We start from the raw sequence: 13,785 nt of genomic DNA, 5'->3' as shown, positions 1-13,785 counted from the left end.
TCATGCAGCTCAGAAACTGAAGTGAAACTTGCAGCCAAGTTTCCAAGGCCTGTGGTTGCTGATCTTCCTCCCACCACCCACTGCCTCCCGTTGCTTTTTATCTCTATCTTCCAACCAAGTTCTGGGTTCTTTGGGTCTAAATATCACTAACCCAGAGTTCTTCTTTTGGAGCCAAGGCACTATCTTGGACCTTGAGGGGGAGATTGTGAGTCTATGGTGGCTACATTAGATAAGTTTCTTTTGATTGCAAACACAAAAACTAACTCTAGCTAAGTGAATTAAAGGAAATATATAGTGTAGGGGGAGCAGAGTACAGAGAGAAGATTGGAATTTTTTTTTTTTAGAAAGATACTAATATGTCCTCCCAGAATTAAAGGACAAGTTGAACAACCAAGATGCAGGAATCAGCTCATCCGTTGTGATGGTAACTCTGAGGTTTCCAGTGAGTTGGAAAACCTGTCTCTGTCTAGCCCCTGCTCATCTCCAAAATGTACCTCCGCAGAACGTTACTGAAACCAGGTTTCATGTCAAAGGCAGGAAACAACAGTCTACTTCATGCTTTTCACACACTGAAATTGGTGGCCTTCTTTCCAGAGAAGGAAGTAAGGGGACACACAGGAAGTAAACCTAATGAGTGTGGCCCAGGTTGCGTGTTTGTGGGCGAGGGGCCATTGCCCCGTGGTTCTGTAGGGCTGGGGGGACTCTATCTCTGTATAGTGGAATGGGACAGTCTCTATAGAAAGGGGGTCATCCGAAGCCTAGCAGCCAGGCCAAGATGTCTATATATTTGTTCTTCCTTGGACAAGAATGTTCAGCTAAAGTTCTCTCTTCTTTGATACCAGACTTTTATTAATGGAAAGTACCATTTTAGAAGTAGTGTGTCATTTTCTTCCTTCCACAATTGAATCTAGTCTCATGCATGGTTTTACTAGTTAAAAAATCAACCTACAGTTAATTCCACTCCTCTAGTTGACTCAATACTATCTCCCTGAATCAGCTTTTGTTGGGTTAAACTTTGGAGGAGGTTTCCAAAATAGAATTTCCCTTCCAATGGAGATTTTAAAGAGTCATGTCTAAAGTTGTCCTGTTCTTGTCAGAGCCCAGGGGAGCTGTGGGCCTGGGAGGCTCATTCACCCCTGGATTTTCCCTGACTTAAGTCTGAACTACTGTAGCATTCATTCATCCATTCCCTTGCTCATCAGGCCTTCACTGCGTCAGAAACTCTGAGACATGGAGGTATAAAGAAGAATTTGACTCCACAGCAGCTCTGAAGGGGTCCAGAGAACTTTGAAATGAAATAGGAAATGCAGTGACTTTCTAATATCAAGTGATTGAGGTCCTGCAGGTTCAGGCAACTACCCCAGCCCTTTGTACTCCAGCACACGTGGTTCCTGTGGTTCTCCTCTCTCTCAGAGACTAAGCCTGGGGTCCACCAGATAATGGCCATCCAAACACATCCAAACACTTCTCCCCTGACCTGTGAATATGGTATGCTACGTGGCAAGAGAGAATTAAGTTTACAGATTAAATAAAGACTGCTAGTCAGAAAACTCTGAGATGATATTATCCTGGATTATGCAGATGGGGCCATTGTAATCACAAGAATTGCTGCAAGTCAGAGTCGGGCAGAAGAGGAAGAACCAGAGAGATGTCAACATGAGGAGGACTTGACCTCCTGTTGCTGGCTTTGAAGATGGAGGAAAGGTCAAAAAAAGATATCCTTTAGACTAGAAGCTAGAGAGTACCAGGGAACAGCTTCTCCCTAGAGCTTTCAGAAGGAAGGCAGCCTTGCCAATACCTTGATTTCAGACTAGTGAGATCCATGTCAGACTCCTGTCCCCCAGAACTGTCAGATAATAAATGTGAGCTGTTTTGAACCAATAAGTGTAATGATTCCCTACAGAAATAATAGGAATGCAGGTAAGAGTATGCAAAGGGTATTTCTGGTAATATCCATCAGGTATATCTTTCTATTTTCACTTAAAGCATTGTTTCAATATTAAGTATATGAAATAGGGTGAAATTTTGGCATTAACTTTGAAGATAGGACAAGAACTCAAACTATTTTGTGGAGTTCTTGATACCAAAGTAGAATGCTATCTACCATTTTTATAATTGTCCACAATCACTTCTTTCCCTGGTGAAGAAAGTGTGACTGCTCTTATAGTCAGAGATAGAATGAAAGCTTAGAACGGTTATCCAAGGTCAACCGGGACAGTGTAGCAGTGGTGGCAATCCAGCCCTGTGCTCTCCTCTGCATCCAGGGCTCTTTTGGCCACTGAAGGCGATTCTCTGGGGTAGGATTTCAGCAGCCCTCCCCAAATTCAGCACCCATCAGCAATGGTATCAGTGTTTGCGTGGCCCCTGGACCTGCTCAACGGCTGCTCTTGATTTAGGTGTTGCTTTCATTCTGACTGTGAAACTGTAACTTGGCCCCTTCTCCTTATATGACTGGATGTGTTCCCATGGAAAGGTCACATTGACAAAAGAGAGCACAGACAATGTGCAAGAACAGGACTGGGGCCTCTGATAACGGGGCAAGCCATTTTTCATTATGATCCCAATGCAACTGACCTGAATGGGAGGCACAAAGAGGAGGGGCCACCACCTTCGTTCTCTGAGCCTGAGATCAGGGACTCGCCCCAGGTATCAGAAGCCACAGTTCTGTTTTTGTAATCAGATGTTGTATGTACTCAAGCATTGTAAAAAAAATATTATATAGATTCATCATTAACATTAGGTTTTATAATTTTTTTAACCACAAAGGAAGCATTTTTGTTTTCTTTTCTCATTGTCCTCTTGTACCAAAATTTAGTGTCCATATATTCTGTTTTTAGCCTTTCTTTCTTTACAGTACTGGGGATTAAACCCAGGGGTGCTTTACCACTGAGCTATATCCCCAGACCTTTTTATATTTTTATTTTGAGACAGGATTTTGCTAAGTTGCTGAGGAACTCCTCAAACTTGTAATTCTCCTGCCTCAGCCTCTGAGTTGCTGGGATTACAAGCGAGTACCATGGTGCCCAGCTATTTTAAATAATCTTTCAAATCTTCTCTTCAAAGATGGCCACTGCTGGAAAATATCACCCTCTCCCAATCCCACCCTTTTCACCCTCTGTCCCTTTACCCTGTTCTGTTCATTTTTCCACAACACCTCTTGCGCATGATATACTTTTTTTCCATTCTTTTTCTGGTTCCCCTCCTAGAATATAAGCTCTAAAAGAGCAGGTGCCTCACGTTTGCTGTTGTCTCCCAGGTGCCTAGTCAGTGCAGGGTAGAGCAGGGCTTCATGAATATGTGTTGATGAATTACCGAATTCTTTATACCTCCTCTCGTCTAGTGCCATCCTCCACCTGCTGTAGAAAAGACCTTAGTGAAATAAAAAGCAAGAAGCCATAGCAAAGGAGGAAAGCCCATTCGTTCATATTTTTTTGTAGTCAACGTTTCTAGTTTCTGATGGACTCATTGATCAGGGGAAGGATGCAGGAGGGGAAATATCAAAGTGTTAAGTCAGAAGAGTTTGAAGCTTCTGTACAAAGTTCCCAAGACTCAAGGTCTGGCCCCTGGGCTGAGCCTATTTAGTGCCTGGCTCTTCCTCCAGATGCGGTACAGGCAGTCACAGGTGAGCACCAGCTGACTTGTGTTCTGTTCCCTTAAGCAAAGCAAAGCAAAGGTTTCATTCAGTTAATTGACCGAATGGTAGAAGAAAATGAGGAGAGGGCTGTTGAGTCCCCTTTTTTGAGATCCACTGATTTGTTACAAGTTTGTTCTGAAAGTGCTAGATTCTCCTGTACCCCAGGGCATTTTTCACTTGGTTTCCTGGCTTCTATAAACCCCACCTGGAAGTCTTCCAGTTACTGTTTAAGGGATCAATGGTATCTCCTCTTTGAGAGCTTCCTGAATACTTCTAGTGAGGTTCTTAGGCGCTCTCAACATGCTTGGCCCATGTTACTTCCACTGGTCTCACCACCCTCCTAGTTTAAATGACTATATCCATTACTAGTTCGGAGCGCTAGGAGGCCAAAAATCATCTGTACCATGCTTGCTGTTTCAGTGTCCAGCTCAAGTGTCTGGCATGCGGTAGTTATTCCACGAATGTTGAGAAAAATGAATAATTGAACACAAGAGAAAATGAGCAACTTTACAATCCAGTCATGGTCATCCAGTTAGCATTTTGGATCTTCCTTCTGGGGCTATCATTTGATGACACACATTTTTTTTTTTTTTTTTGTCCTTATTCAGGCACTCTGATCGTTCTGAAACATCCCTATCCAAGAGTAGTGGAAGAACCTTCCATTTATGAATCTGTCAGGGTTCACACAGCAATGCAGACAGGAAGAACAGAAAGTGACCTCGTGCCCACTGCACCTTCCGTAAGTAACATCAGTCTAACCACGAGCTCTTTCATTGTCTGGAAGCCAGTAAGAGTTGTAAGAGCAGTAAAAGTTGAAGTTTTATTCATATAAAAATTCTAGCTTGGGATATAAGACTTGGGAATTAATATGATATTTAAAGGTTGTGACTCAGTTCATCTGATCCAATGTAAATCATAAAGACTACAATGATTGGGTTGGGGTATAGCTCAGTGGTGCTTATCTGGCATGCCTGAGGCCCTGGGCTCTATACCCAGCACCACAAATACACACAAACACAGGCACACATGTACACAGGCACACACGTGGGCACACTTGTGAACACACAGGGCTTTAGCAACAAGATGTTAAATACTTAGAAAATGGCACTTAAATGTACAACCTAGGAGAATGAGAAGTTATATTCCATTTATGCATGATGTGTCAAAATGCATTCTACTGTCTATATAACTAATGAGAACAATTTAAAAAAAAAAAAAAGTCGAGCCAGGCATGGTGGCACACACCTGTAATCCCAGCAGCTCTGGAGGCTAAAGCCGGAGAATCGCAAGTTCAAATTCAGCCTCAGTAACTTAGAGAGGTGCTAGGCAACTCAGTGAGACCCTGGCTCTAAATATAAAATAGGGCTGGGGATGTGGCTCAGTGCCCCTGGGTTCAATCCCTAGTACAAAAAGAAAAAAAAAAAAAAAAAGAAAAGAAAATGGCACTTAAGTTCTCATCTTTAGATATCCAAGCAAAGTTCATGGTAGAATGGGTGAGAGCTGTGTTTAGCTATTGACTAAACAGTTTTCTTTGACAAATGTCTTAAATTAAGAAAAAAATTGTCTTTTACATTTCAACCCTCCATGGAAGAAAAGTGTTCTCCTGCTTTACTATAAAAACTCAGGGTGTTATTTTCTTCCTAGCTCTTTTTTCCTGCACTGACTGAAAACATTTGCACTTCTTTGCATCGGGGACCATTGTTCAGCTGCAGTGCCACTGGAGCACTCCTTGTCCTTCAAGAGTCCATTTATGTTTGTTCTGTGAACTGTGACCCTGCAGATCCCTCCCTGGCAGCCCCTTCTCTTCATTATTCCCAGGGCTCTTCTATTTGCTGCCCCTTGTTTGCTGAACATTATTACTACAAGAAATCTGGATTCATGTGGTGGATAAAGACAATACCCAAATTCTAAGTAGCAATCATAACACTTGAAAAATAATCACTTGTAGATACTCAGCGACAAACCGTATTAAAACAGATGTGAGTGCTCTGTCTTTGCAGTTCTTTTCCCACCCTGCTGCCAGAGAGATCTTATTATTAAAAATGATCTGCTTGCTTCATATCCTTCTGTGGTGCCCCTGTTCTTCATGGCCCACATATACCCTGCTTGCCCTCTGGCCTCATCTCATGCTACTTCTATGCTTATTTGATAAAACCTGCCTCTCTCAAACATCATGCATTTCAGTAAGTTGTTCCTTCTGCCCTCCGTGTAGCTGAAATGCCTCCAACACTGTTACTGTCCACTCAGCCCTCAAGATTAGCATCCAGGATTAGTGCCTTCCAGGAAGCCTTCCTTGACTCCATCAGCTTCTTTATAAATGTTCCTTTTCAGGCTCTGGAGCCTGCTATTTACCTATATCCAAGAATTATCACATCATAGTGAACTACCTGCACATCTGTCTCACCCCCACCAACCTGATACTTCTCATTTATTTATTTATTTATTTTGGTGCCAGAGATTGGATCCAGGGGCACTTAACCACTGAGCCACATCCCTGGCCCTTTCTGTTTTTTTATTTTCAAATAGTATGTCGTTTAGTTGCTCAGGGCCTTGCTAAGTTGATGAGGCTGGCTTTGAACTTGCAATCCTCCTGCCTCGGCCTCCGAAGCCACCGGGAATACAGGCGTGCACCACTGTACCCAGCTACCCTGACACTTCTAAGGACAGGTTTCATAGCTTGTCTTTGGAGCTTTATAGCCCAGCCAGTTCATGGTATACTTTACATTTTTCTTACTCTGCCACATCTTCTCAAAAAGAAAAAAACTAGAAATCGGTCAAGAAAGATATTTTGACTTTGTTACAGTTGAGGAAGAAAGTATCCATCCTCAGAACTAGAAACACTTGGGAAAGTAAGGTGATAAATAACTTAAAGTCAAAAGAAAGTAAAAACCAGATCAAGACCCTACTATGTGTGTCTTTCATCAAACAGTAAGATGCAGATAATTCCTTCTTTGAAGGGTTGATGTGAGCACCAGATGTAGCATACTTAGTAAAAATAAGCCTCTTGAGATAAAATTCTGGAAGCCTTGTTAATTCTTTGCTTGCTCCAACTATCAGATGAATTCACCTGCATAGAAAAGTTTGTATTATGCAGTTTTTAAATAGTAGTGAGTGGTTGATTGACAGTGACAATGATAACTCACACTATTTCATGAGAATCCCATGAAGTTTATTGTACATTTATTTATTTGTTTATTTATGTATTTATGTATTTATTGTACTGGGGATTGAACTCAAGGGCACTCAACCACTGAGCCACATCCCTAGCCCTTTTTTATATTTTATTTAGAGACAGGCTCTCACTGAGTTGCTTAGTGCCTCACGTTTGGTGAGGCTGACTTTGAACTCGCAATCCTCCTGTCTCAGCCTCCCTAACTGCTGAGATTATAGGTATGTGCCACCACATCTGGTTTATTGTGCATTTATACAGACAAAACAACAACAACAACTCTAAAAGGCTTTCGAGTGGATTCTGAAACATCTCTCATTACTACAGTATGGACTCCTTGATGACTGTACATGTGTGGCTGTGGAAAGAGTTCTGATCTGATTAGAATTATTGTTTATACTGAACACAGAAAGCCATAGGATCATGCACCTCTGCCTCCAATCTGACAGCTCTGAGGGTTTTCAGACTTCTGCTTTCTCCTGTGGAAATGCAGTTCTTGCACAAGCTGTCAGTGAAAGTAGAGAATTAAATTCTATTTACAGGAAAAAGAACTTGCTTAAAGCAAAAACGAAAGATGTCCCATTGACCAGAAATATAAGAGCTTATTTGAAGTTAACATTCTTTGGCAACTGCCTTTGGGGAAATTACTATTTATGACATATAAACAACAAGGCATTGCAATGCAGATGTATCTCAGTACTCGAGTGCTTACCTAGCATAAATGAGGCCCTGGGTTTAAACCCTCACACACACACACACACACACACACACATACACATATACCAACAAAGCATTGAGTTTCTGAGATGAGATTTAATTTAATTAATTTATTTATTAAACAATTTCAACAATTTCTTTCTTTCTTTCTTTTTTTTTTTTTTTTTTTGTACTAGGGATTGAACCCAGGGTTTGTTTTTTTGTTTTGTTTTGTTTTGTTTTGTTTTTACCACTAAGACACATCCTTGGCCCTTTTACTTTTTATTTTGAGACAGGGTCTTGCTAAGTTGCTTAGGGCCTGGTTAAGTTGCTGAGGCTGACCTCAAACTTGCAATTCTCCTGCCTCAGCCTCCCAAGTCAAGTCACTGGGATTATAGGTGTGCACCACTGTGCCCATCTAAACAAACATCTTTTAAGTGCCTACCATATATACAACACTAAGAGTTTGGCAATAGATTAGGCAAAGCCCCGCACTGCAAGGGTTCACATTCTAGTTGGGAATACATCACAAAACAAAGACAAGGAGAAAAGAGGTTAACCCAGGAGGCCTCTCTGAGTAGGTCACATTTGAGCAGAAGCTTCACGGAAAGGAACAACACATGTGGACAATGATACCAGGTGCAATCTGTCATCCCAGAGATTCAGGAGCTGAGGCACTTAGATCAAAAGTTCAAGGCCATCTTTGGCAACTGAATGAAACAAAAATGGGTAGGGGTGTAACTCAGTTCAAAGGGCTCCTGGGTTCCATCCTCACTATTCAAACAAACAAACGTGGGAAAATGGTGCAGTAGGCAGAGAAAACAGGACAAAACCTTGAGGTAGGAACTCTATTTGAAGCATTTCTCCTCCCCACCCCCCAGTACTGGGAATTGAACCCAGGGATGCTTTGACACTGAGCTACATACCCAGTCTTTTTATTTTTTATTTTGACACCGGGTCTTGCTAAGTTGCTTAGGGCCTCACTAAATTGCTGAGTTTGGCCTCGAACTTGTGATCCTCCCACCTCAGTCTCCCAAGTAACTGGCATTACAGGTTTGTATCATTGTACTATCACTGTGGTGTTTCAGAGACCACAAGGAGGCAAACATGCCTAGATGGAGAGAGATAAAGTGGTGAAAGATGAGATTATTGAGGTAATGGAGGGGTGCAGGTCCTGTAAGACAATGATGTTCTCAAAGAACAGTACATCCCAACTGAGTTTGTGAAACTTTATTTTAGTTGCCACAATGCTTTGGGACACTACTAGCATCCGTGGGTGTCAAGAACTGTGAAGAGTCTAAGACCTACTTGTAAGCTAACAAGTTGGCCTGCCACAGTTTCATGGATGCTACTAGATGACACAAGCCTTCTGGGTCAGAGACAAGGCGGGTAGCTTCTTACAGCAATAGCATCATCAGAATATTGGCATTTGAGCTTCTAACCTGTGCTGAATTCTAATTCCCACAGGAGTACATTAAAAGGTCCAAGTGATAACTATATACACATATATGTATTGGAAAGGAACCTTGAGCTTTGGGAACCCAAATCTTTTATAATGCACACTAGCATGTCTGACTTTTGGTTTTGAGGGAGATATTATTTCTTTTGGTTTTGAGGGAGATATTATTTCTGTCTTCCAAGGTTGTCTGTCAGGCAAACATACTTTTAAAAATTGATCTTTAATAAAAGGATGTTAGTTCCATGCTTTTGTGACATACAAAACCATAAGAGACCCATGGAGAATTGCTTCTCAATCATGGGAAGGATCATGGAGGTTAAATATCGGGCAATTCATGAAGAATTGTCAAATCTAAAATGTCAATTTTTCCTCCTTTACATAATATGAAATGTTTCATAGCATGTGGCAAAGGACTTTTGTTCCAAGTGTTGATGAAAAATTATAAGAGAGTTTTAAAATGTTACTTAAGTTTTTAATTTTTAAAAAAGATCCTTCTCACTGTACATGGAAAGTGGAGTGGGAACTAAGTAAGAACACCTTTCAAGAGGCTATTACAGCAGTTCAGGGAAGAGATGGCATTAACCTGGGGAAGGAGGATAAGAGTAGTAGTTAAAGTGCAGTGAAGGGTATGAACTAGTCAACTTCAGGATGTATTTTGAAGGTAGAAGAGACAAGACATACTGAAGAATTGAATGTGATACAGGAAATCAAGAGGAACAGAGTAAATAGTCTTGCCACTTCCTGATATAGCTAAGACTAGGGGAGGACTGAGTTTGGAAATGGAAATGAGAAATTCTGTGTTGGACACGTTAAATGTGAAATGTCAAGTAGTTATGTTGGTAGAGAGTCAGTGAGATAATATTTCAAATTCCTGGCATAGAATAAGTCTTATAAAAACTTTAGCTTCATTAACTTCCCTTTTGTGGTATTTCACATTTTAAACAATTCTCTCCTTCTAAAAGTTGTTTCCTTTGCTTCTGCAACATTGTTCTATATTTTGTGATCTCTGACACATTTTATAGTTCCTCTTCTTAGGCATCTCCCTTGCATGTTGGTATTTTTCAGTATTATTATTCAATTCTGTGAAGTTTTTCTCACACTTAATATTTTGCTGTTTGTCCTTCCAAACACATATGTTAGTGCTCTCTCTCTCTCTCTCTCTCTCTCTCTCTCTATATATATATATATATATATATATATATATATATAAGCTTTATATTATATATAATTGTATATATATGTAATGAGCTTTATATTGTAGTTATAAATATGCTTATTTAATTATATGTTATGTTCAGCTTTCATGTCTTTACATAGTTTCCTAAAATATCATTAAGAAAAATTCTTTAATATTCCATTATTTTGGTACATCAATTTATTTAGTAATTCCTCTATTAGGTTTTTATGTTCTGTTTTTTATAATAATTCTAAGCCTACAGAATAATTAAAAGAATAGTACAAAAAACTGTTTTTCCTGAGCCATTGGAGACTAAATTGACTACATGATACCCCATCACTCTGAAGTCTTCCATGGCACATTTCCTATAAACAAGGGCATTTACCTACATGATCACACAGAACCATTCAAATTAGGAAATTAACATTAATACCATGCTACCATTTTATTCACAGACCTCATTCAAGTTTCTCCATAAGGTTTTCTCCATAAGGTTCTCTATAGGGAAAAGATTCAACACACAGTTACAAATTACACTTATTTGTCCCATCTCTTGAGTATTCTTCAAGACAAAACATCTCCTCAGTTTTTCCTTGACTTCATGTCTTTGACGTTTTTGAAAATTAAAGGTCAGTTATTTTGTGAACTGTTCCTCAATTTTGGTTTATCTGACACTGAATCATCATTAGATTTGAGTTCTGTATTTTTGATAGAAATACCACAAGAAGGATGCTTTGTGCTTCTCATTGCAAACTCTCACATGGATACAATTTCAGTTTGTCCCATTAAGGTGGATGTTGGAAGACTTAAGCAATGTATGCACTTAACATTTCTTCACTTTAAAATAATTTTCCTACCTTTTTATTAATAAACATTTGTGGAGGTTTTGGAGACTATACAAATATCCTACTCCTCATCAAAATTTTATCTACCAATTTTAGCATTTATTGATGTTTCTTTGCTGTTTTAATTATTACAGTGATATCAACAAATGGCAAGTCTCTGATATTAGCTGTTATTGTACTGTAAGGGAAATATTTTTATTTTCCACATTTATCCAATCCTTTTTGTATTGATAGGTTATAATCATGACTATGCTTATTTATTTTGATCCTTTAAATTTCCCCAGTCTTTCAAGATGACTTCTGTGTTCATATGGTCTCAAAATGCTTTTATAACTTTCTGAGACAGCAGGATGTTCGAGACTTATATTTTCCTTGTTCCCAGGTCTGGAACCAGCTAATTCTCAATAAAAAAGAAAGAAAAAAAAAAAAAAAACTTGTTTCTGTTTCTGCAAAGTGGTGCTTTAGAAATCAACATTTGAACAGTATTTGCTTATTTTCATTGCAGTGTCATTCTGCTAACCACTCAATGAAAAGGGAAAATATGCATGCATCTACATATGAATCCACACGCACTTTTTTTGGTCTATATCTACCTATCTATTCATCTGTTCATATATCCACTCACCTTCCGTGGGTTCATACCAGTACCTTCAATCCTAATCCAGTATCATGAAGCTCATTCTAGTTTTTTCCTTTTTCATATTGTAATAACTTTGTCCCACAGTGAGGAATATTGACCCCATTATCCTCTATACATTTACTTCTATGATAATCAACTGAATGGAAGCCATCTTCAATTGCTGCTGCTTTTACCCATGACCCTACTTGGACACCCTGTTCACCCAACTCAGGCTCTAACACCCAGTTCCAGGCTAAGGCCATCCCTGCCCTCACTGCACATGTACTCATGACTTGTCTCTAAAACTGTGCACCATCTACCACCTTCACCACTTTGAGCAGAAGCTCTCCTCATCCTGCTGGGCTTTAACACTTCCCTCCAAGCTACTGCTGACCCATCACCACCATCATCCACAAAATATTCCCTGTACACTGCCTGGGCTCTACCACCCTCCATGAAGGTGCACATGTGCCACCACACACTCACACTGCTGCCTGCTTGCTCCACCCCCCACCCAAGGTTTTTTAAAGAAGGTAGTCAGAAAGGCTGATCCTGTATTTTTAAACATTAAGCTTGTTTCCAACTTGGGAAAGATGTTCTTATAAACATCTTTTTTGTTATAGATCATAAATTTTTTTAAAGACAAATCTTCTATATAATTATTTCATTTCTTATAATCTGAGATCCTGGAATAAAATTAATATTCTCAGCTCTTCAATTGGTAGTCTTCCACTTATCAAAACCATAGAAAAATGCTAGACTTATAGCATATTATTTGGGTGGAGGTGAGGTAAGTGAACGCACTATTCCTTAGCTTCATATCAGTAAATAATTACATTAAGGTCTTTTACATAACAATTTACCCTTAATTATTTTAATTCTATAGAGAGTAACCTGCAACCACCCCAAATGGTAATTTTTGCCATTGCCCTATATACCTAAACTCAATTCAATTGGATCAATTTCCTTAACATCAAAATAAATGATATTGATTATATGATATCAATTTCATCTATATTGTTTAGCATTGTTTAAATGAACACCTGGGAAGTCCATCCTTACTTTTATGCCACAGCACTTTTAAAAGTCACTGGATATTATTTCTTGCTTTAATTCTTTGTACTGTGGTTGGTGGTTGTTCCTCTTTTTATTTGGTAGGCAAAATTCATCTCAGGAAAAAAATACTCTGGAAACTCCCATAAAAAGAACCTTGACATCAACCTAGTCATTTCCCAGTTTTTGTTTTGTTTTTAAAAAAAACTCTTTTTTTATTATTTATTTTTTAGGTGTAGATGGACACAACACAATGCCTTTATTTTTACATTTTGCTGAGAATTGAACTTGGGTCCCTCCTGTGCTAGGCGAGCACTCTAACATAAGATCATATTAGACAAAACATCCTATGAGAAATCTAGTTTCATCAGGAATTTATGAATTAATTTCTTGATTTAAGGTTCCTTGTCTCATGCAGATATCTATTCATGCAGTCCCTGATTGTTCATTATATTTCATAAGTTCTAGGTAACATTTGGTATTGATTTAGTAATATGTGAGTTAAAGGAAATGACTCATTTCCACTTCAAATCCCTTTTGAATAAATCAGGTGATATGAGCCTTAAGAAATGGTTTGCAGCCATGCAAAGATGTACATGTCTGTAATTCCAGTGGCTTGGGAGGCTTAGGCAGGAGGATCACAAGTTTAAAGTCAGCCTGAGCTGGCTGGGGATGTGGCTGAAGCAGTAGCGCGCTCGCATGGCATTCGGTGGGGCGCTGGGTTTGATCCTTAGCACCACATAAAAATAAAATAAAATAAAGATGTTGTGTCCACCAAAAACTAAAAAAAATATATATATATTAAAAAAAAGTCAGCCTGAGCAACTTAGTGAGACCTTATCTCAAAATAATAATAATAATAATAATAATAATAATAAAGGCTGGGTTCAATGTGGCTCAATGATTACATGCCCCTAGGGGTTCAATCCGAGGTATATTAAAAAAAAATTTTTGGAGAAAATAGGGAAACGTGGAGATGGGAAGAATATGTGATAAAATAAATGTTGGAAATGCTACTTCTGAGGTTACTTTTTTTAAAATTTACAAAGTAAAGAAATCCTTTTATTTTTCTTAATCCAGTTTCCAAAAAGTGCAGTCATGTCTCCGTACCTGTGGGGAAGGGTTTCAGGATC

The 13,785-nt window shown here is 39.1% G+C and overlaps 1 protein-coding gene across 1 annotated transcript in view; it reads left to right on the top strand.

Annotated features, from left to right (window-relative positions):
• Dapp1 (dual adaptor of phosphotyrosine and 3-phosphoinositides 1) overlaps positions 1-13,785 on the top strand; it is a 49,816-nt gene that overhangs the window by 27,160 nt on the left and 8,871 nt on the right. The window contains exon 4 of the mRNA XM_076863985.1: positions 4,243-4,373. Within this exon, the coding sequence (XP_076720100.1) occupies positions 4,243-4,373 (131 nt within the window). The remainder of the gene's footprint in view (positions 1-4,242; positions 4,374-13,785) is intronic.

Source organism: Callospermophilus lateralis, chromosome 8 (genome assembly GCF_048772815.1).
Source record: "Callospermophilus lateralis isolate mCalLat2 chromosome 8, mCalLat2.hap1, whole genome shotgun sequence".
NCBI classification, from domain to species: domain Eukaryota; kingdom Metazoa; phylum Chordata; class Mammalia; order Rodentia; family Sciuridae; genus Callospermophilus; species Callospermophilus lateralis.
This window is presented reverse-complemented; position numbering and strand designations above follow the sequence as displayed.